Below are 24,537 nucleotides of genomic sequence, written 5' to 3'. Positions count from 1 at the left end.
TTTCAAGTGCAAATACACGGAAACCAAAGAGACTGTCTAAGTGAGCCGAGTAACAGACAAAAACATATATAGAAAGGACTACTAGGTAAGACCGGGAAACACCTTTAGAAGAAAGTCAAAAAGAGTCCATTATCACAGAAGCCATATTATACACAGAAGAGCATCTGAAACCTCTGCTTAAAAAAGAAGTCCAAGTATTTTTTGCAATAACCACAAGACAAAAAGCTACAATATGGAGAACTACAAACAAGTAAACCAAACACTCAGAAATATGGATGTCCCTTAATGTTTCTGTATATTTGATGAACCTATTTCAAAACCTATTTAACCTAGCCACAATTTCATAAATCCCTGGTGGGTATTTCGTAGCAGGAGTCAAGGTGCCACTCTGAATGCCTGTGCACCACCCCCCTACACACCAGAGTTCCACTCTGAATGCCTGTGCACCCCCCCACACACACACCAGAGTTCCACTCTGAATGCCTGTGCACCACCACCCCCCACACACACCAGAGTTCCACTCTGAACGTCAGCACCCTGGGAGGCAGCAGGTGATGGTGCCAGCACTTGGATCCCCAGTTTGCATATGAGAGACCCAGACTGAGTTCTGGATTTCTAGCCAGCTAGAGCAAGCATTTCGGAAACAAATCATACATGGATTATCTGTCTGTTTCTCTGCCCTTCAAACTAATGAAAACAAAATAACTCCCACTAATTTGAAAAATCCTTCACACTGTCCTTGTGAAAACATCAACAGTACTATTAATACAATTTAAAGGCAAGAAACAATTATTACTGAAAAACAAAATTAGTGCTTCCTCTCCAGTGTGTACTATCTTTGAAAAGAATACTGACTTGGTGTAAAAATTGTTGCTTGATCTTACTGCCAAATTTAGCTATTTATTCTAAAAACAGAAACATTCTTAACCTAATTTGTAGGCCAGATATGCACAGCGCAAGATACACAGAATAAAAGATTGTTTCATTAGCTCCAAGAGTTTGTAACATTCTACTCTGGAATGTCAACCCAAATCTCCAACATGATCCAAAATGAATCCTCCTTCTGCACTTGGCTAGCAAGACATTAACTATAATACTCAGAAAGGGAAAAAGAACAAACAATATCATCAAAAATAAATACCACCCCTTACTGGAAGATTTTCCCCTTCTGGGAATTTTTACGTCCTCTGTGGAAGGATCAAGGCGTGCTTGGGTTGGGGAAATAACATCATTATTCTAAAACTATCATGAGAACGAGATTGGTGGCATTAAGAGATTATAGCTGGAGGAATTTTCCACTAAAATAGATGTTTCTAAGCTAGCAATTAGAAGAAATACAAGACTCATGGTAAAATCCTACTTTTGGAATAGGCATCAAATTTTCACAAGTTTTGGATGTATAATCAAATCCCCCAATAACAAGGCACATGAATGGCCTCCACATTTTAAATACCTTTCAACTACCCTGTTCTATTCTTTTAGTACCACCCCCATTCCTCACAGCAATCCCTAGTGTCGGATTTCTCCTGCTTCTTCCTTTAACTACGCTACACACATCCAACCATATACCAACAGTTAAAAATGAGAATCCACTCCCAGGCTCTGCTAAAACTGTGACACAGAGTCACTACGGAAAACAGAAACTACAGAAATATCACCAGTAAGTTCATCAAACTGAAGATAATTACCATGAATATTTTACAACATATTAGTAGTCTGAAAAGTTTTGGGATCATAGATCTTTTTACACAATGTGATGAAACATACAGATCTTCTCGGAAAACAAACTAACATGAGGCTAATTCTTTCAAATACTCACATCATCAATGTGTCCATATTCATTACAAGGACAAAAGCAAACACATTTTTGTTTTAATAAAATTTCCATTCAGAGGAAATTTAATAATAAGGGTTCATTATACTAAAGCCTTTTTCCTCAACTGGGGAAAAAATGCCCGTCTGGCTGCTTCCTGTGGGGTACTGTTGGGTACAGGGCTTGTGTAGGTATCTTAAAGACCATGAAACCAACTGCTGCTGCATGAGTCAGGACGGGTGCTGGGAAATTCTGTTTTCACATGAAGATTACTTAATACTGAATTAAGCAACTTACGAAAGAAAACACGCATCTAAGCACCCTGTAAAGATGATATAAGTCAGCATCAGGGACATTCCCAATGGCTGATTTACATGCTTAAATAGTCTTGCCTTTTTCTTTTAATTTTAACCAATGCTCTATAAAATTAAGCAAGTGAATATTCTGTAAAGAAAAACATAAATTAGGGGTAGAGATTCAGCACAACAGAACAAGACATCCCAGGTGACGGGAGAATCCTCGCCAGGACTGCCTGGCTCAACCCGGGCTCTGCTCCCGACAGCACCTTCCCACCGCCGCACACCCCAGGGGCACAAAGTGACGGCTCGGAGGCCGGGTGCCAGCCTCCCACCAGGGAGATGGGAACTGATCCAGGCTGCTGCCCTTGGCCTGGCCCTGCCTGCTTCTGGCAGACGTGTGAGGGAGTACACCAGTGAAAGGAAGACTGTTGTCGTTGAAATAAATAAAAATAATACATAGCACTTAAAAAAGAGAATTTCACATTGGAAAAATCCATTATTACATTATGCTAACCAAGCTTTCCTAAGTTTTGAGTTTCAGAACATTAACAACTTCTATTTTCAAATACTTCCCCATGTATTTAAAAAGTAAAACTGAATATGTGAAAAATATTTCAGATAAACCAAATCAATTTTGAAATATGACAAAACTCAACCGAGTGCTTAAAAAGCTTTATGCTAAAAATATACAATCCTGAAACTGGTGGAACAAACTAAATACTTCATTGTTAACAGCAGAAATACAACTAGTCTTATGGGTACTCAAATTCTGACACTGAGGGTTTTTAAAATATATATATTTATTTAATTTTAAAGATTTGTTTATTTTTATTACAAAGCCAGATATACATAGAGGAGGAAAGACAGAGAGGAAGATCTTCTGTCCACTGATTCACTCCCCAAGTGGCCGCAATGGCCGGTGCTGTACCAATCCGAAGCCGGATGCCAGGAGCTCTTCCGGGTCTCTCACATAAGTGCAGGGTCCCAAAGCTTTGGGTCATCCTCAACTGCTTTCCCAGGCCAGAGGCAGGGAGCTGGATGGGAAGCAGGGCTGTAGATATTAGAACCAGCGCCCATTATGGGATCCTGTCAAGGGACTTTAGCAGCTAGGCTACCACATCAGACTCAAATTTTTCTGTTTGATGATGTTTACATAGTTGACCAGGCTGGGAAGCACTATGGGTTAGGGAAAGTGGGTGAGGCCATTGTTTCCAAATTTTTTCTTCTTCCCGTGTCTGGGGGGCTGGGGAATATAAGAAGGGAAGCCTTACTCAGCCTCCCAACCAGCTCAGTACTCAGGGATGGGATCAGCCGCCCAGCCACATGCCAGGGTTCCCGATGTGGAATGTGCTCTAAGGGTTCTGCTTAAGCTTCAATAGTTCTGAAATGCTGTCAATCTCACCAGTCCAGGAGCCAGGAACTTCCTCCGGGTCTGCCACACCGGTGCAGGGTCCCAAGGCTTTGTGCCTTTGTACTCCACTGCTTGTCTAGGTCATACGCAGGGAGCTGGATGGGAAGTGGGCAGCTAGGACATGAACTGGCGTCCATATGGGATCCCGGTGGGTGCAAGGAGTTGATTCAGCCACTAGGCTATTGCTCCTGGCTCAAAATTTTGAAAACTTCATGAAGATTTATAAAATAACTACTCCCATTACTGGTTCTAATAAGAAAAATACAAACCTGAAGATGGCATTAATAAATTTAGGTTTTATTATTTAAGAACTAAACATGTATGTTTAGAACAACAAACTTGGTAAGTTATAAAAGTTTATCCTTTGGGCCCAGAGCAGTAGCCTAAAGGCTAAAAGTCCTCTCCTTGCATGTGCTGGAATCCCATGTGGGTATCAGTTTGTGTCCTGGCTGCACTACTTCCCGCTCCCTGCTTGTGGCCTGAGAAGACAGCTGAGGACAGCCCAAAGCCTTGGGAGCCTGCACTTGGCGTGGGAATCCTAGAAGAAACTCCTGGCTTCCTGCTGGATCGGCTCAGCTCCAGCCATTGCAGCCACTTGGGGAGTGAACTAGCAGATAGAAGAGTTTTCTGTCTCTCCTTCTCTCTGTGCGTCTGAGTTTCCAATAAAAACAAATAAATCTATTTTAAAAAGTGTATCTTTTTTCTTAAAAAAAAAAAAAAAAGATAAATTTTCTTGACAGGCAATTTGGCCTGAAAACAGGCCACACGAATGCTGGTTGATAATAATGGCCGGTGGGGAAAGATTCTTTTTAGCTTAAACTAGCTTTGGTAAATGTTAGAAGCTTAAAAGAAGGGCTGGCACAGTGGCACAGCACATTAACCCTCTGCCCTGTGGAGCCAACATCCCATGCGGGCACCAGTCCCTGTCCTGGCTGCTCCACCTTGGCTCTAGGTCTTTGCCTGGGGCCTCGGGAAGCAGCAGAGGGCACCCTTGGGACCCTGCACTCAAAGTGGGAGATGCAAAGAAGCTCCTGGTTCCAATTTCAGATCAGCTTAGCTCTGGCTACTGCAGCCATTTAGGGAGTGAACCAGCAGACGGTTCCTCTCTTGGCACAATCTACATTTCAAATAAAAATGAGTATCTCCCCGTGAAAGCAGCTTAACGTTACACCTATATGACTGCTACTCAGAGCTGAAAACAAAAGCACCAACAGCAGGAACACTTGAGCTTTTCTTTTTTTGCCCCATGTGCCAGAGTTGTGAACACCTGCTGTCACACGCCTGCCAGACAACTTACTGCAAGGCCTGCGTCGTCCCCTTCGCCTCTGGAACCAAGATTAAGTACTATGGCCCATAGGAAAAAAAAAAAGGACTTTATTTATACAGTACTAAAATTACAGGTCCCATTAGTGAATTATGTTTCATTTTCAACAGAAAACTACAACCAAACAACGTCAAGTTTTAATGTAGAGGCAAATGAAAACAAAGGTTTCACAAGGCTGATGGATCTGGTAAGGCAGGGGGCTGCCTGCACCACCCAGATTCTGCCGCTGACTAGATCTGTAACCGGAGGGAAAGCATTCCACTTCCTTGATCTCATTTCCCTCACTCATAAAACCAACCTAGTCACCCAAGGGCTGCAGAGTCCTCTGTAGAACCTGCTGACCAGCACGGCTCCAGAGTGCTGGACTCTCAGCCTCCAGAACTTGGGGAAAAGAAATTTCTACTGCTTATGGCAGCATGACACTGACGACCCTTTGTTATGGCAACCTGACATGACTAATACCAGTGGTTTACTTGCACTTGCAAGGTTCGTTTGCGTGTAGAAAAGCAACTTCACCATTTTTTACTTTAGAAAGTTCATCAGATTCATGCAAACTCACCATGTTGGCAGATTTAAAAGACTGCAGGCTATGTCAGAAAAACCATGGCCAGACAGACATTACTCTCTGACTTACAATATACTTTGCTTTAAAGAGCAGAATGCAAGGGCTTCTGATTTTTCAAAAAGTTGCAATTCAAAACCAGTTCTAATTAAGCTATGATTAGCCAGACATCACGCTCATGTCTGCAAATACGCTGTAAATCATAATGTGAGGATTCTTACCTTTTGTACCTGCCTGAAACGGTTCTCGATGGTTCCTGTGAAGCAAAAACAACAACAAATCAGTTAGGAGGCATTTGTAATCATGCAACTAATTACTGATTATATTAAAAACAAAACTGGTGAGAACATATAATTTTGAAAAAATAAATTTAGAGCAGTTGGTAAACACACACACATAATGAAGAACCACAGACTCTATATCTATTTAATAGCTCAAATCAATCATTTTAAAGATGATTTTTTAAATATGGAAGTGATTGAAAACTCAGAGAATGGACAAAGGGGACATTATTCATCAATCAACCAGCTTAAAACTTTTAATAAAGTCAATGAGCAACAAAACACACAACTACTGTAATCTTAACCTGTCTTATTTTTTAAATACCCTTATTTATTATTATTTTTAAGAAGTACATTACTTTCCCATAAACCTATCCCCAGCCCCATCTCATACGCAAGTTACTGAATGCTACAGCCCAGGCTTACCCTGCCCATCACACTCTTGGCGCCCCCACACACCAGCGAGAACTGCAGCCTAGTTAGGGAAACCTCCGATAACTCCCACCAGCCCTGACCCAGACCTGATCCCTGAACGTTCCAGTACGTGCAGCAGATGGGTCAAATTTGTCCTATATCCCTTTCAGCACCCCTCCATGCCAATGGGTGTTAAAGCCTAGCTCAAACCAACCCACCCCACTCTCCAGCACACACTTATGCTGGCGGGTGCTACCACCTGTCCAGCCAGGTGCCCTCCATTCATGGTTCTCAGGCTCATGAGCTGCAGCCCGTCAGAGAGGTGCCCAGTTTCCCTCTTGGGCCCACTCCTAGCCTTGGATCTTGCACTGTGCAGGTGGTTCCAGGGCACAGTCTGACCAGACTTGCCCCCAGTTCCAGCACTTGCCAGCTGATGCTATGGCAAAGCCCACTCAGCATGACTCTCCTCCTAACCCAGTTCATGTGCAGGCCAGTGGGTGCTGTAGCCCTGCCCAGCCTAGTCTGTCTCCAGTCCCAGCTTCCACACTCACCAGTGGCAGCAGTGGTCCAGCAGGGAAGCCTGCGGCTGCCCTGCTAGACTTACCCACCCCACCTCCAGTCCCCATCCCAGGTCTTACATGTGCTTACAGGTGAATGTTGAGGCCCAGACTGGCATGGCTCAACTCACCTCGGCATTCACTGGTGAGTGCTGCCACCTGGCTTGGCCCGGGCTGCCCCCAGTTTCAGCTCATGCTGTTGGGTGCTGCAGCCTAGCCTAGTCTAGGCAGCCTGCAGTCCCAGCTCTAGTGTGAATTGGCTGGCATTGTGGCCCAACCCAGCCTTTCTTGCCTCTGCCCGTCCTGGCTCTCAGATCTGCCAGTGGGTGCCATGAAGTCGCCCAGTCTGACCTGACCAACATGTATGCCACCAGGTACTGTACCCTGGCTTGGTCTGGGCTGCTTCCATCCTCCATTCTTGCACTCACCTGCAGGGAACACATCCTAACAGAGGAGTTCCCCAAGCTCTTCAATCAGTTCACCTCCCAGTCACAGATCACATACACATCAGTGGCTCCTTAACCCAGCCTGCCTTGGCCATCTTCTGTCCTGGCAGGAAAAAGCAACCTTGCTTGACCAACCCACATCCATTCTGGCTGTCTGGTCCACTCCCCAGACCCAGCAGATACAGAGACTTATCCCAGGCTGTCTGACATCTACCCTGGCTCTTTGGAGCAGCAGGGGGTGCTGGAGCCTGGCCCAGTCTGGCATGCCCCAGGCCCAGTCCACACCCATGCTGAGGGATGCTACAGCCACATCCAGCCCAGTTCATCACCCTATCCTGGCTCTCACATTCATCATTGGGAACTGCAGCAAAACAAGCACATCCTCTTAGCTACTCGACCAAGCTCTTTCCCAGCCATGGATCTTGTGTATGTCTGTGGTTGCTCCAACCAAACACAACATAACCCATCACCCAGTTTGGCCTTTGCCATTAAATGCTGCAGCCTGACCTGGCCTAAGCCCATCCCAACTCTACCAGTAGGTGCTGCAGCCTAACCCTGATCAGTCAGTTGCTATTCCTGGTTTTCATGCCAACCGGTAGGTGTGATAACCTAGCCTAGCTTGTCACGGCCTCAACCCCATCCTGGCTCCTGCATGTGTCTGTGTAATACAGACTGGCTTCGCCCTGCCTAGTCTACCCTATACAGAGATAACACACACACAGCTGCAGAGAACTGAAGCAGTCCTGCCTGGCCTGGCAAACATCCAGCCTTGATTCATGTGCTCACCAGTGGAAGCGATAGTCCACCAGAGAAATTCAAGTTCCATGGCCCACTCCCAGACCCAGATCTCACACGTGCCAGTGGTAGTAGGCCATTATCCAGCAGTCTGCCCCTCAGTGTTTGCTTTTGTTATGTGCTGGTGGATGTTGTGGCCTGGCCTACTCCACACCCAATCCTTGGGTGTGCCTGCAGGCACTACAGCCTGGACCATCCTGGCCTGTTCCCAACTCCAATACCCATGAGCGTTGTTGAGTTACATGGTTATGCCTAACTCAGCTTGTTACCACCTCAGCCTTTGAGCAAAACAACCAGTATTGCAGTCCCACAGGGGTGAGCCCATGGTCTGCTGACAGAATCTGCTCCCAGAACCATTCTCTTGTGAGCTGATTAGTGTCATGCCTCAGTCTAACATGGTCGCACCCTCTGCCCCAATACTTACAGGTGGGTACTGTGGTCAAGCCTTGCTAGGTAGACCCCGAACCACAGCTTCTGTGTGATGCCAACAATCCCAGCTCACATCTCCCACCTGGGTATGTGAGCTGGTTTGACTGCAAAAGTTCCTTTAAACCACCTGGCCTCAGCCCCTTCATTTACCTGCAAGTGCAGTAGCCTGGTTGGTGGAAGTCACCCAGAAGTCACTCCTTATGTATCACATTTTCCCTCAGCACTCCTCCATCCCACACATCTTCAGACCTGCTTCCCTGAGCAACCAATTAACAGCTCCCCGTGCCTGTGAGCATGCAGATTCCCCAAGCCCTGGCCCTGCCTGCCTACTCAGGGACGGCACACACTCGCATGCAGGTTTCCAGACCATTTGTTGGCAAGATGGCATCTGATCACATATTTTTTATTTTTTTTTTCTAAAGATTTATTTTTATTATGTTTTTATTGGAAAGGCAGATATACAGAGAGGAGAGACAGAGAGGAAGATCTTCCGTCTGATGATTCACTCCCCAAGTGAGCGCAACGGCCGATGCTATGCCGGTCCGAAGCCAGGAGCCTCTTCCGGGTCTCCCACGCGGGTGCAGGGTCCCAAAGCCTTGGGCCGTCCTCGACTGCTTTCCCAGGCCACAGGCAGGGAGCTGGAAGGGAAGCGGGGCTGCCGGGATTAGAACCGGCGCCCATATGGGATCCCGGGCGTGCAAGGCGAGGACTTAACCACTTGCGCCACCGCGCCGGGCCCTGCTCACATATTTTTTAAACAAAACAAAAACAGCATGGGCAACTATGCTGGCACTGGTACAGCTAACACAGATTTGCCATTAACCAGACCAGAATGCCCACCAGCTATTAGCTGTTTTTTTCCCAGTAGTTAACACTTCTAGGTGCAATGCAATGTTGCCTACAGCTGGGGGATAAATAGCATTTTTAAAAAGCTTAATCATTAACTGTTCAAAAGAAAACATTACAATTAAAGAATTTCTAGGGGGATGGTGTTGTGGTGTAGTTAGTAAAGCGGCTGCCTGCAACACCAGCATTCCATATGGGTGTTTATTCATGTTCAAACTGTTCCAGTTTCAGTCCTGCTTCCTGCTAAAGGCCTGGGAAAAGCAGCAGAGGATGATTCAACCATCTGGCTGCTGACTCACACAGGGGAGACTTGCAGGACTGGCTCAAGCTGGGCCACTGCAGCCGTCTAGGGAGTGATCCAGCAGCTGAGACGCCCTCCCCTTCCTTCCTTCTCGCCCCTCCATCTCTCTAACTCCACCTTCCAAATAAATCATCTTTAAAAAGAAAAAAGAATTTCTGGTCCTTTAAAATGAAAGAATAAGCTCTTTTTGTAAAATGACTAGTTCATTAGTCAAGCAGGAAATGCTACCATAAAACACAGAGAAATGTGTGCAAATAGTACAGCAAACCAAATGGCTGAGAATTACACCATTTCAGCCCGAGAGGCCACGGAATAGCCGGGAGGTTGTAGGTTTAACTTCTTTTACTCTATTTCTCTTTATCTCATAAATGCAGGAACAAGGCCTATTGTATTGATTGCTCCGGAAATTAAAGAAGAAAAGGAAAGTAACAAGTGCAATTTCTTTGCAGGCTTATAATTTGAATTTATGGCTCAATTTTTTTTAAAGTTACGGAAAAACTCAAGTGGGATACAGAATTAACCAACCTTAGTTATTCCAAATCAATAAATTTCTATTCACAACAGCCTTAATCAGCTAAGTATAAGCCTTAATTTTCCAAATAAAATACTGGCTTCCCAAAGACAGTGACATCCCCTGCTCCTTGATTCCTTTTCTTCTCTACAGCACAACTAGTAAACAATGTATGAAATATATATTAATAACACAGGGAAATAACGAACTTCCTCTGTGATCTCTGGCTGCAGAAAAAGGCATCACTAGAGATGTAAGCATCTGCAGGCAGTCACAAGGTCACAGGAGACTAGAGGGTCCATGTGTGGGGGCTGGGTTCACAACGAGCAATACTACTGGTCAGCCAGGCTGTGACTGCTGACAGGAAGATGTTTTCACCCTGTCTGGGCTTCGGCTGTTCTTACAGCAAGGAAAGCAACAACGCCCTGGCAAGCAAACGTTAATAAGAGTTGCTAATCAGAAGGTCATTAAGGTAGCATCCTGCGATGACAAGGCAAATGGATCTTTGCATTCTGTGTACCAAACATGTAAAACAGATCTCCTATGTTTAAGAATATGCTATGTCTAGTAACATACATATCTAGTTATTAAATTTTGTTTCTCTTTTTAAAATACTTATTTTTTTTATTGGAAAGTCAGATTCACTGAGAAAGACAGAGAGAGAGATTTTCCACCTGCTGGTTCACTACCCAAGTGGCTGCAATGGCTGGAGCTGAGCCGATTTGAAGCCAGGAGCCAGGGTCCCAAGGCTCTGGGCTATCCTCGACTGCTTTACTAGGCAACAAGCAGGAAGCTGAAAGGGAAGTGGAGCAGCCAAACACGAACTGGTGCCCATATGGGATCCTGGCACGTGCAAGGTGAGGACTTTAACCACTAGACTACTGCAGAAGGCCTTTTACATTATTTTTGACACCTGAGAGTTAAAACGTTTGGTCAATGGTTATGAAATGAGTCAGAAATACTAAGTTTATATGTATCTACTCTAAAGTGCATTTTATTGAATACAGATGAAAATTATTTCATATAGTACAATTTCCCCTGCAGTTTCACAAATACTATGATTACTATTTTACAAAAGTAGTACCTTTAAAAATCCTTAATGTCACCCTATACAAATTAAAACCAAGCCATATAATTCAAATGGTGCCCACCTAAGTATTCATGAGAAAAATGCTAATAACATGAGAATTTCTACATACATCACACCACCCCCTCATTTTGGCAATATATGAGTGTTGGAGAACATGTAAAATCAGCAGGACTACTAGATTACTGCTGGAGTCCAGCTCCAGCTGAGTTCGGAACTCGCGAAGGGTGCGTGGATGAGGTGCAAAGAAAGAGATGGACCACTAGGACTTCATCATCATAATGGACCACGCGGGAAAGCTGTCCGCTCTATTTATACAGAATCAGTCAAACTCTGGCTCAGACTTTTTACGTCATGGTCAAGTGGGTGTTTCTAAAGATAACTGCCATTTGTTTCACCTAAGGCTAGGATGTTAACCACCTGGCGCCTGGCACCTGGCACCTGGCTAGGAAAAAGTTTTCAATAGATGGTGCATATCAATCAGCACCACATTCCTACCACAATTACTCTACAGCTTGGTCTTGAGACAGTCAAGGAAGGAAGAACTTCACAGGAGGGACCTAAAAGATCAAAGAAAGAGGGAAAGGATAGATTCCTACTACACCTGAAGACAGAACACTCTTGATTAGCATAGGATCAAAAGGGGAGTTAGCACCCTTGATTAGCATATTGCCACAGGATGCAGCCCTAACAGCAATAACAGCTTTTTGGTTAAAAAACGGCAACAGCAACATTAGCTTCTAAGCTCCCATTGATATTTAACAGTAACTCCGCAGAGGCAGACAATGCCTAAATAGATTACAGAAATATCAATGGGGTTGTCTGGTGTCCATGCAAAGGGAGGCAGAGCTGCATTCAGGTGTTGTAGAGACATCCACCGGGCCTTGCCACACAGCGGGACATTCCTTGCTGCCTTGCCTGCAAAGGACACTCTTCACACCTTCCTGTCTTCCACATCCATCACACAGACCCCAGCAGATTAGCTTTACTGAAATGGAGTAAGGAACTGGACAAGAGCACCCTTCAGGACATTGACCAGCTTGTACATTACTGATGTATCTACCGAAATGATATGAACAAGGTGGGCACTAGCAATGTTTCTCAAGCTCTAAATAGCACTTTTCAACATACACAGTATTTAGATAAACAAAGATTTAGAGAATTTTAACAAATGCAGAAATGTGAAATGGGACAATTTTACCAATTCTAAAACTACATTGGCAGTATATTAATTTTACCACACGGGTTTCCAGTTCAATATATAATAAAAAACCATGTAATAGCAAAAATATCTCCATACATCTTTATAATTTGGTTTTTATAAGTAACCATTCGTAACACATAGGTTTACACAGTATTTTCTACATAGTTAGGTTGCTGCAGTTGGTTAAGACCACAACACAGTTGACTGAATATACCCTCCACACTCATGTCAGAGACATATAAAACATGTGTTAAGTTATGTTTCTTTCTACATAATACACTATTATCAATGAAGCAGGCAATAGTAAAGCTTACTCTTCATTCTAAATTAGTCTTTTATTAGAGATTTTGTACACTTTAAGTATTATTCTACAGCAATTCCTGTCCCCAGATTACAATCCTAAGCAATGGACTCTTTCCCAAACTGGATCTGTTCCTATTATTATTACTTTTACTATTGCTATTATTATTATCATAGTTCGGGAAAGTTTGTTGCCCATTTCTCATGTGCATTCAAAATTGACAATTATGGACAGAGTTTAAATTGATCTCCAAATTCCAAAGTGAGAACACCTTTCTAATAAGAAAATAAATAAGTTACAGAAAAAGCCAACTCACATAATGTAGCAGGAGTTCCTCATAATTTTGAGTAAAACGCTTAACAATTCTATACATTAGAACAAAATTCTACACAAATACTAATTCTACCTCATTTGCTAACAAGACTTTTTATACTTCTGTGGCCACAAATGTTATAGGATGATGATTCCACTCAAAATGCAGAAAAGAAATGTGAAGAAACACTGGTATCATTGCACCTTCTTGTAAAAGTGTAACTGCTAAGACTGCTGTCGGTGTTAGAGGTTTCAAAGACTAGAGACCAGGACTGCATTCTGCAATGCCATAGGGACACTCCACTTTCCATCAGCCTAGCTCTGCACGTTGTGGCCATTTGGGGAGTGAACCAGCAGATGGAAGATCTGCCCCTCTCCTCTTTGTTACTCTACCTTAAATTTTTTTTTAACGTAAAAAAGAAAAAGAAAAAAGAAAGCCTGAAGATTATGAAAGTATATCTTTCAATAATCCTAAAGCCTGTTACACAACTATTTTCATAAAATACCTTTTCTTAATGAATGTTCTTCCCAATGGGATGATTTGTACTACTAAAACGAAGGAAAAAGATCCACATAGAGCTGAGAAAGTGTGGGCATGGAGTAAACTGTTTTGTGCACACATTTAAATAAAAGCATTCTGCTTCATTTAAGCTTAGAACAGTCAACAAGGAAATCCCATAAATACTGCCTGTGCAGGTGCAGCAGCAGATTAGAACTTGGATAAACAAATACAAAACATGTGAAATCAGATCAGAAAATACAAGCCTAGTAGCATACAGTGAAAGAATCCTCAAGTTACTAAACTAATTAGCAAAACAACCACAGTGCCCAGTAAAATTGTAACACATTCACTGGTCCTCAGGAATACAAATATTTAGATTCATATATATAATATAGTAAGATAAACAACTCAGATGACTAAAGAACAAAACTTCCATAAATCACAACAGATGAACTAAGGAAATTAAAAAGTCAAGAATTTTTATCAGCTAGCATTAATTAATAAAGATTCTTAAAAGAAAAATGAATCTTTCCCATGCCATTTTTATGTCTAACAATTTAGTGCTCAAGCCATCACGCAAGCACAGCCATGCAGACTGGAACTTGGACCCCACCAGGCAGTGCCTGGGGCCGAGTACCAGCTCTGCTCTTGACTTCACTTGCTTATAACCCACATCCAGGAAGGGAGCAGATGATGATGGCTCAATTACATGGGTCTCTAACATGCATGTGGAAAAGTTGGAGGAAATTTCCGGCTCCTGGCTTCAGCCTGACCTGCATGTGCATATAGATAGTTATGAGGAGGGGTGATGAACCAAGAAAGAGGGTGCTGCCTTGGCCCAGCGCAATGGCTCAATGCCTAAATCCTCATCTTCTAAGTTCTGGAATCCCATATGGGTTCCCAGTTGATGCCCCACCTGCTCCACCTCCTGTCCAGCTCCCTGCGTGTGGCCTGGGAAAGCAGAGGATGATGGCCCAAAGCTGTGGGACCCTAGACCCATGTGGGAGACTGGCAAGAGGCTCCTGCTTCAGATCAGCTTAGCTCTGGCCACTGTGGCTATTTGGGGACTGAACCAGCATATGGAAGATCTTTCTCTCTCTGTCTCTCCTTCTCTATGCACATCTACCTTTCCAATAAAAATAAATAAACCTTTTTTTTTTTATTAATAAATTTTATTTTGACATTCTTTACATAGTTAATTAGGGTAAGAAGGTTCAAGGGCTACAGGAAAGTGGATAATACTAATATGTTTTCCATATTGTTACCTTCATGTTTAAAAGGGGGGTATTAAGGGAGAAGGCCCACCCAATTTCCCACCCTCCCCAAGTCCCGGGTGTAGGGCATGCTCTGAGGTTCTTGCTCAAGTGGTTTTGATATTGCAACAGTTATGAATCGCTCTCAATCTTGCCGCTCCAAGCACTATGAGGTCTTTGAAAAATCCACTGATTGACATAGTCCATCATAGCTTAGATGGTTGGTTGACCCGTTCTGTCTTCTCTCTTTTCTTTGTTATGGTTCTGACTCCAGCTTTTAGATTAGGAAGATCTCCAAAGAAACTTCTTGTATGTGCTAACAAGTACAGGGCCTGGCACCGTCCATCGCTCCAATCAGCTGGTGGTTGCAATTGCTGGGTTGGTTCTGTTTTCACTCCCGTCTTCCACTGGAGCCAATGGGTGTTGCAGTCCAGTCTGGTTCTGCCCAGCACATACTTGGCCCTCACATAAACCAGCGGGAGCTGTAGCCTAGGTTGGAGCGACCCACAATAACCCCAACCAGGCCCACCCCCTACCCTGGTTTGCCAGTAAGTGTAGCAGTAATCCAGTCTGTCCCACATCCCATTCCACCCCAGCCGCTGTCTTAGTTTTATGTCCTCCCGTGGAAGTGGTAACCCAAGAGGGATGAGCCCACTATTTCCCTCCCAGGCCTCTCCCACTCCCAGATTCCAGTTGATGCTGCCCAAACAAACCTCGCCCACTTTAATTTTGTTTGCACCAGTAGGAATAATCCGCCCAGCCTGGCTTTTCCCTGATCTAGTCCACATGAGGCGCACAGGTGTGGTAGCTCTGCCTAGTCTGGTCTGCCCCCATCCCAGCCCATGCTCTCCTGCGGAAGTAGCTGTCCAGCAAAGGAACCCTCCCTTATTCCCCTGCCAGCTCTGCCCACTTCCTTGCTTGTTCTCAGGCTGGTTGGGCGCTGCGGTCCCTTCTGGTACAGGCAACCTCACCTCGGCATTCCATAATGTGCACTAGTCTTTGTTGCGACCGACCCTGGGTCGACCCACACTGGTGCCTGGATTTGCCAGTGGATGATGTGGACAGATTCAGCCTGGTCTTGCCCCCACGTCTGCCAACTGTATGCCAGTGGGTAGGTTTCCATGGCCTTTTCTGGGCTGTTTCCTATCATGTTTCTTGCGTTTACCTGCTGGGTCTGTGTCCTGCCAGAGGAGTTGCCCAGGCTCCTCCATCAGAACCTCTCCCAATGCCAGGTTTCACGCTTACCAGTGGGTCCATGAGCCAACCCTACTCAGTCCACCTCCTGTCATAGCAGGAACTGTGGCTTTTCCTGACTGGCCTTCAACCCAATCTGGTTCTTGCTGTTGGATGTTCCAGCCCAGCCATGGTTTGTCCATACCCACGTATGGCTCACACATGGCTCAGTAGGGGTTTGAGACCCTGCCTAGTCCATCCCACATCTGCCCTGGTCCTCCAGAACACCAGGGGGAGTCGGGGTCCGGCCCAGTTCGGTGCATCCAATCCCAGTCCACACTTGTGCCAAGGGAGACTGCAACTGTATCCAGATCAGAACGCAGCCCCCTTCCAGGCCACGCACCTCTTGGTGGGAACCTCAGCCCAGCTAGGGTTGTCCCCTTTGCTCCCCAACCGGGTCCGTTCCCAGGCATAGATCACATGCCTGCCAATGGATGCTCTGACTCAGCTTGGCACAACCCCTCCCCTGTCCCGAACTCTGCCTTAGACACTGTGGCTTAGCGTCCCAGGCTCCCACAGACCAGCAGGTACAAGAGCCTAGCTCGGCATGACCTCTGCTCCCTCCTGGTTTCTAGTTTTACTTGTGGGCTAAGGTTTGCTCAGTCGTGCCTAATCTACTCTGTTCCATTACCAGTTGACACATTGGCCAACTGTTGGAGCTACTTGTGCAGGGCAAGCCCCAAGCCATAGCTTCTGCATGACTGGTATTTGGTGCTCAGAATTATTAGTGATTACAAGTTTTGCTAAGGAAGAGTTACTGCCTCTTTCAGGTCCAAGAAGCACAATGGGTTCAACCTGGAGCTAATTAAGCAGCAACTCAAAGAACCAAATCCCCAGAGCTCCCCAGCCGGGCGGCCAGCAGGCGGAGCCTGGCACCAATGGCGCACTGGCCGCCCGGGGAGGACGGCTCACCATGTGCCCATGGCGGCCGTCCGGGATCCAGGCATGAGACGCCCCGTCCTGAGACCCACCAGCTGCCAGGAGGCAGCTGGAGGTTTAAATAACCCAGGCCCAAGGTCGCGCCCCTCCCAAATCCCATTCACCGCCCCATGAAGGCGGCGGGTGGGCCCCGGACCTGCCCAGACCCGGAGGCCTCCCCCCCTCGGTCTACTCACCCCGAAGGAAGCGGCCCCCGAATCCCAGCAGGCCCGGGGAGGACGGCTCACCATGTGCCCATGGCGGCCGTCCGGGATCCAGGCATGAGACGCCCCGTCCTGAGACCCACCAGCTGCCAGGAGGCAGCTGGAGGTTTAAATAACCCAGGCCCAAGGTCGCGCCCCTCCCAAATCCCATTCACCGCCCCATGAAGGCGGCGGGTGGGCCCCGGACCTGCCCAGACCCGGAGGCCTCCCCCCCTCGGTCTACTCACCCCGAAGGAAGCGGCCCCCGAATCCCAGCAGGCCCGGGGAGGACGGCTCACCATGTGCCCATGGCGGCCGTCCGGGATCCAGGCATGAGACGCCCCGTCCTGAGACCCACCAGCTGCCAGGAGGCAGCTGGAGGTTTAAATAACCCAGGCCCAAGGTCGCGCCCCTCCCAAATCCCATTCACCGCCCCATGAAGGCGGCGGGTGGGCCCCGGACCTGCCCAGACCCGGAGGCCTCCCCCCCTCGGTCTACTCACCCCGAAGGAAGCGGCCCCCGAATCCCAGCAGGCCCGGGGAGGACGGCTCACCATGTGCCCATGGCGGCCGTCCGGGATCCAGGCATGAGACGCCCCGTCCTGAGACCCACCAGCTGCCAGGAGGCAGCTGGAGGTTTAAATAACCCAGGCCCAAGGTCGCGCCCCTCCCAAATCCCATTCACCGCCCCATGAAGGCGGCGGGTGGGCCCCGGACCTGCCCAGACCCGGAGGCCTCCCCCCCTCGGTCTACTCACCCCGAAGGAAGCGGCCCCCGAATCCCAGCAGGCCCGGGGAGGACGGCTCACCATGTGCCCATGGCGGCCGTCCGGGATCCAGGCATGAGACGCCCCGTCCTGAGACCCACCAGCTGCCAGGAGGCAGCTGGAGGTTTAAATAACCCAGGCCCAAGGTCGCGCCCCTCCCAAATCCCATTCACCGCCCCATGAAGGCGGCGGGTGGGCCCCGGACCTGCCCAGACCCGGAGGCCTCCCCCCCTCGGTCTACTCACCCCGAAGGAAGCGGCCCCCGAATCCCAGCAGGCCCGGGGAGGACGGCTCACCATGTGCCCATGGCGGCCGTCCGGGATCCAGGCATGAGACGCCCCGTCCTGAGACCCACCAGCTGCCAGGAGGCAGCTGGAGGTTTAAATAACCCAGGCCCAAGGTCGCGCCCCTCCCAAATCCCATTCACCGCCCCATGAAGGCGGCGGGTGGGCCCCGGACCTGCCCAGACCCGGAGGCCTCCCCCCCTCGGTCTACTCACCCCGAAGGAAGCGGCCCCCGAATCCCAGCAGGCCCGGGGAGGACGGCTCACCATGTGCCCATGGCGGCCGTCCGGGATCCAGGCATGAGACGCCCCGTCCTGAGACCCACCAGCTGCCAGGAGGCAGCTGGAGGTTTAAATAACCCAGGCCCAAGGTCGCGCCCCTCCCAAATCCCATTCACCGCCCCATGAAGGCGGCGGGTGGGCCCCGGACCTGCCCAGACCCGGAGGCCTCCCCCCCTCGGTCTACTCACCCCGAAGGAAGCGGCCCCCGAATCCCAGCAGGCCCGGGGAGGACGGCTCACCATGTGCCCATGGCGGCCGTCCGGGATCCAGGCATGAGACGCCCCGTCCTGAGACCCACCAGCTGCCAGGAGGCAGCTGGAGGTTTAAATAACCCAGGCCCAAGGTCGCGCCCCTCCCAAATCCCATTCACCGCCCCATGAAGGCGGCGGGTGGGCCCCGGACCTGCCCAGACCCGGAGGCCTCCCCCCCTCGGTCTACTCACCCCGAAGGAAGCGGCCCCCGAATCCCAGCAGGCCCGGGGAGGACGGCTCACCATGTGCCCATGGCGGCCGTCCGGGATCCAGGCATGAGACGCCCCGTCCTGAGACCCACCAGCTGCCAGGAGGCAGCTGGAGGTTTAAATAACCCAGGCCCAAGGTCGCGCCCCTCCCAAATCCCATTCACCGCCCCATGAAGGCGGCGGGTGGGCCCCGGACCTGCCCAGACCCGGAGGCCTCCCCCCCTCGGTCTACTCACCCCGAAGGAAGCGGCCCCCGAATCCCAGCAGGCCCGGGGAGGACGGCTCACCATGTGCCCATGGCGGCCGTCCGGGATCCAGGCATGAGACGCCCCGTCCTGAGACCCACAATAAATAAACCTTTAAAAATAAATAAAATAAAAACAGAGTCCTGCCTGTCTGGTGGTCTTAGGTAGGTAAATACTTTTTTATTTTTAATGAGGGAGGGTAAAAAACTCACAAATGCCCAAACAACGTGGTGTTGATTATATCAACTGTTTTGGAAGTGAATGACATAGGCAATATATGTCAAACATTTAAAATCTTAAGGAATAACCCATTTTTGGACCAGTAATTTTGTCTTTGGAAATCAAACCAAACAATTCCAAGTATAAAAGTCTAATCTACACAGATGTTACTTTCAGTGTTATTTACAAAAGTAAACTGCAAACACTGATTATTTCCACTAATGAGAAATGTATGTTAACTACTAAACACCTTAAAAATTAAAATCCCATGACACTTCAGTAGAATTTTGAAAAGTAACACTTAACACACACACACAAAAAAGTTTAGAAACAGCATCAAAATTGTAAACACCCACTTTTTCACTGAGCAATTCCCACTGGCAGATCTGAGAACCAGGACGGGCAGAGGCAAGAAAGGCTGGGTTGGGCCACAATGCCAGCCAATTCACACTAGAGCTGGGACTGCAGGCTGCCTAGACTAGGCTAGGCTGCAGCACCCAACAGCATGAGCTGAAACCGGGGGCAGCCCGGGCCAAGCCAGGTGGCAGCACTCACCAGTGAATGCCGAGGTGAGTTGAGCCATGCCAGTCTGGGCCTCAGCATTCACCTGTAAGCACATGTAAGACCTGGGATGGGGACTGGAGGTGGGGTGGGTAAGTCTAGCAGGGCAGCTGCAGGCTTCCCTGCTGGACCACTGCTGCCACTGGTGAGCGTGAAAGCTGGGACTGGGGACAGACCAGGCTGGGCAGGGCTACAGCACCCACTGGCCTGCACATGAACTGGGTTAGGAGGAGAGCCATGCTGAGTGGGCTTTGTCATAGCATCAGCTCGCAAGTGCTGGAACTGGGGGCAAGTCTGGTCAGACTGTGCCGTGGAACCACCTGCACAGTGCAAGATCCAAGGCTAGGAGTGGGCCCAAGAGGGAAACTGGGCACCTCTCTGATGGGCTGCAGCCCGTGAGCCTGAGAACCATGAATGGAGGGCACCTGGCTGGACAGGTGGTAGCTGGAGCTGAGCCAATCTGAAGCCAGGAGCATAAGCCAGAATCAGAAGCCTGGAGCCTCCCCATGACGTCAGAAGCCAGGAGTCTTCCCATGATGTCAGCACCACCAGAAAATATTTCTCCACAAGAACAAAGCTCCTGCTTCGCTCTGTTCTTTGAGGAGGCATAATTCTGTGAGAAGGTCACAGAAGTAATTAAGCATCCACCTCTGAAGAACATTCAATGCTTCAGAGATGGACAAAATTACTGCTATCATCTCTCAGAAAAGTTAGGTAGAGTTTGATGAAATTTAAGAAATAACTCACTTTTTCTTCTTTTTAAATTTTATAAAAAAGATTTATTTGAACGAACTACAGACAGGGGAACAGGGCGGGGAAGGGGGGGTGAAGATGGGCATAGAACAGGATCCCACATAGGCACCGGTTTATATTCCAACTGCTTGATTTATGCAGCTCCCTGCTTGTGGCCTGAGAAAACAGTTGAGGACGCCCAAAGCCTTGGGACCCTGTGCTCACCCGGGAGATATGACAGAAGCTGCAGTTATGGCCTCTTGGGGAAATGAATCAGCGCATGGACAATCTTTTCCTCTCTCCTTTTCTCTGTAAAAATCCACCTTTTCAGTAAAAATAAATAAATGTTAAAAGAAAAGGTCAGTTGACCTGGGAGGTGTGGGTAGACTGTGCTGGCAAAGACAGTTATGCTAGCACTTGCTACCCAACATTCCTTATCAAAATGTTTGTTCAAATCCTGATTGCTCTGCTTCTGCCCAGGCTTCCTGCTGACACACCTGGGAAAGCAGCTGATGATACCTAATCACTAGGAGGTCCCCGGCACCCACACAGAACACCCAGCTGGAGTTCCATCTCAGGGACTGGTGGAGGCTACATGCTTTTGACAAATGAGCAAATGGCTGTTGCAGTCATCTGGGGGAGAGAATCAGTAGGTACAAGCTCTCTCCATCTGTTTCTTCTATTTCTTGGAGAGCCCCACCTTTCAACACAAAAGACAATTAAAATTCAAGCTTTTGGTTGCACGAGGTTAAGGTGACGTCTAGGAACTTGCCTCTTTCTATTTTAGCTTCCTGCTAATGTACTCAGGAAGGCAAACAATTGACCGCAATATCTGGGTACCTGCAGTCCACATGGGAGAATCTTGGCTGGTATGGACGTTCAGGGGCGGGAACAAGTTGTTGAAAGATTTTCTGTATGTTTCCCCTCTTAACATGATTCTTAACATGATTACCAAAGAAGTATAAACATACACTAATGGCAGGTAAGAATACAAGAAAACACTAAAAACTTCTTTTCTGTTTTAGCACCATATTATTTTGAAAAATTAAAAACTTTAAAATTTTAAAAATTTAGATTTAACAAATTATATTGTTAATGCCAAGTTTATCATTACCATTTTGTTCATTTTTCTTGAGCTGAGTGGGAGGAAGAGGTAGAAAGAAATGGGGAGAGGGAAGAGGAGAAACGTGAGTAGGTGAGCCACAGCAAGAGGGAAACCTGGTTCAAGCTGAGCCAGAACTCAGTGCACACCTCCCGCACCAGTGACAGGAACCCACTATCTGAACCATCAGAAGCACAGTCAGGTTTCGAATACCAATGCTCTAAGATATGGGATACTGTCATGTTAATTAGAGGTTTATTTTTATTTGAAAGGCAGAGTCACAGAGAGCAGAGGTCTTCCAATCACTGGTTCACTCCCGAAATGGGCTCAATAGCTAGAACTGAACAGATGCAAAGTCAGGAGCTGGAGCTTTTCCAGGTCTCCCACATGCATGGGTTCCCCTGAAGGGGCCCAAGGACTTGCGACATCCTCTGTTTTTCCAGACCATAATCAGAGAGCTGGATGGGAAGTGGAGCAGTTGGGACTCAAACTAGCGCCCATATGGGATGCCAGCACTATAGTCAGAGGCTTAGCCTCCTACAACATGGCACTGACCCCATCTTTAAAGATTTGTTTCACTGAATGGTTTACATTTATGACCGATACTATTAAAAAGTCTTTCAAAAACAGCTTCACAATAGAAATGATATCCACATCCCCTCACTGGTATTTCTTTTTTTTTTTTAAGATGTATTTATTTTTATTGGAAAGGCAGAAATAGAGAGAAAGAGAGACAGAGAGAAAGATCCTCCATCCAAAGCTCTATTCCCCAAGCAGCCACAACAGCCATAGCTGAGCTGATCCAAAGCAGGGGCCCAGAGTCTCTTCTAGGTCTCCCACACAGGTGCAGGGTCCCAAGCTTTTGGGTCATCCTCAACTGCTTTCTCAGGCCACAAGCAGGAAGCTGGATGGGAAGCAGGGCTGCTGGGAATAGAACTGGCGCCCATATGGGATCCTGGTGCATGCAAGGCAAGGACTTTAGCCACTGAGGCAACATGCTGGGCCCCTCACTGGTATTTCTGAATTTGGGATTATAAGCAAGTATTTATTTTATACAAGTAACAGAATATGCTACGGAGACAGCACAGTTCCTATTTCAACTTCAATTTAAATGAGACAAATTGAGGTGTCCACAGGAGAGTCTTAAATGTATTATCATCCCACATAAATAGCCTAGCAAAATAGATAAATTAAACTCAAGTTAAATGATGACTGACCAACTTATAATACCAATTACTGTTAAGTCAAACAGAAACGGAAGAAAGAAAGAGTATGAGTGGGAAGAAATTACAATAGTTGACAGGAAAAGATAAATTAGAAAATTCTTCAGAGATTCCAGGTCAGTTGAGTTCAGAGCTCCCTATCTGTGCAGACAGGTATATTTGGGAATAAGACTAGATTGTGAGCGAGCAGAACCACGCTTCCCCAGATAAAAGTAACCGTCCATCTAAAAGTTGGGGCTGTTTGAGCATGCTATTATGTGAGTAGAGCAGAGCAAGCTGCAGGACCAAGGCATAAAATCTGGCATAGAATCTTAATCTAAGCACTATATTGCTTCTGTCTGAATAAATTAAATATTCACCTTGTCATAATCTTTGCTAGAATTTGCTCAGATTTAATTTCAATTTTGTCAGATGAAGAATACGATGGTATTCTAGACTATGAACAGTCGCTCAGCTCCTAAGGGAAACACTGCCTGCAAGCTTATTTCTGTTACGACAGCACGCACTTTTCTTAGGACTGTGACAACACGCGGACACAGTGGCAGTTCACTTTTTCCTCTGGACTCAGAACAGAGGAGAAATTAGCTTGGCATTATATTCACATGTTTGTTATATCATGGACATTGCTGACAGACAGTTTATATAATTCTGTGGAGTGTTTTGCTTTTGTTCTAAGGCAATCTTCTACCATTAGCTCCCAACTGTCTGTACTACAATTGCTCAAAATCACAGCTAACTTAAAACTGAGTAAAATTTTGTTTTAAAAAGTATTTTGTAATCACACAGAAATGTATATGTTTCTGGCAATTCACAACACTAAATAGTACATTTTGTTATTATTGTTAAACATTTGACATCAGAACAGCTTTCTGTTCAACTTTGTTTGCTATATAATTCTAATGCAAATATAAGACTACAGCAGAACTCACCACTCACTTTATTTTACCAATTTCTACTTTCTTTTTTAAGAGGAAGGAGATAATTATTTTTCTTGGATTTTTAAATTTAAATCTGCATAGTCAGCAAATTGTCAAAGGAAGTAACAGCTAAATGTGGCTTAAGTAAAAAAAAAAAAGTAAATGGCTATAAGGAATATCAGGGGTTAAATCTACTAAAATCATTTAAAAGTAGCTGAAGTTACCAAAAGGAGACCAGACAATTATTAACAGCAACTTGTCACTGAAATGGCCAGTGACTTCCTGGCACTGTCACGCACCTGCAGCAGATGGGAACTGCCTGGCTCCAGGAGGCTCACAGCTTCATTCTGCATTGTGTTCTGCTGGGTGATTGCATCCTCTCGCTTCCGCTCCTTCTGTCCTGCTTCATCGTCTTCATACTCATCTAAGCACTGAAATAGAGAACAATTTCAATTGTATTTTACATGCAGAATAACAGAATGTTAACAGTACGAAGTACCAGCATGCTCAGAAGCTAGCTTACACAATACAAGTATCTTTGTAGGACAGATATTTACATCCTGTAAATCAAGTGCCCATGCCTTCACATTCAACCCATGCTAACATACCTATTCTCTAACTACCAGTAATCAGATTTTTCTAAATGGAGCATTCACTCACTCTTTACCATTCATGCAAAAGTAAACTGTTTCTAACATAAATCAAGCAACTATGGGGGCTGTTTGACAAAAGACACACTACAATCA

At 46.7% G+C, this 24,537-nt stretch overlaps 1 protein-coding gene across 1 annotated transcript in view; it reads right to left on the bottom strand.

Annotated features, from left to right (window-relative positions):
- Window positions 1-24,537, bottom strand: part of PAWR (pro-apoptotic WT1 regulator) — a 99,973-nt gene that overhangs the window by 13,407 nt on the left and 62,029 nt on the right. The window contains exons 2-3 of the mRNA XM_040981235.1: window positions 24,091-24,222; window positions 5,631-5,665 (exon numbers count right to left, since the gene is read on the bottom strand). Coding sequence (XP_040837169.1) covers window positions 5,631-5,665; window positions 24,091-24,222 — 167 coding nt within the window. The remainder of the gene's footprint in view (window positions 1-5,630; window positions 5,666-24,090; window positions 24,223-24,537) is intronic.

Source organism: Ochotona curzoniae, unplaced genomic scaffold (assembly GCF_017591425.1).
Source record: "Ochotona curzoniae isolate NIBS_2020 unplaced genomic scaffold, NIBS_Ocur_1.0 contig_1014, whole genome shotgun sequence".
NCBI classification, from domain to species: Eukaryota; Metazoa; Chordata; class Mammalia; order Lagomorpha; family Ochotonidae; genus Ochotona; species Ochotona curzoniae.
Note: the sequence above shows the minus strand (reverse complement) of the source record. Positions and strands in the feature narration are given on the sequence as shown.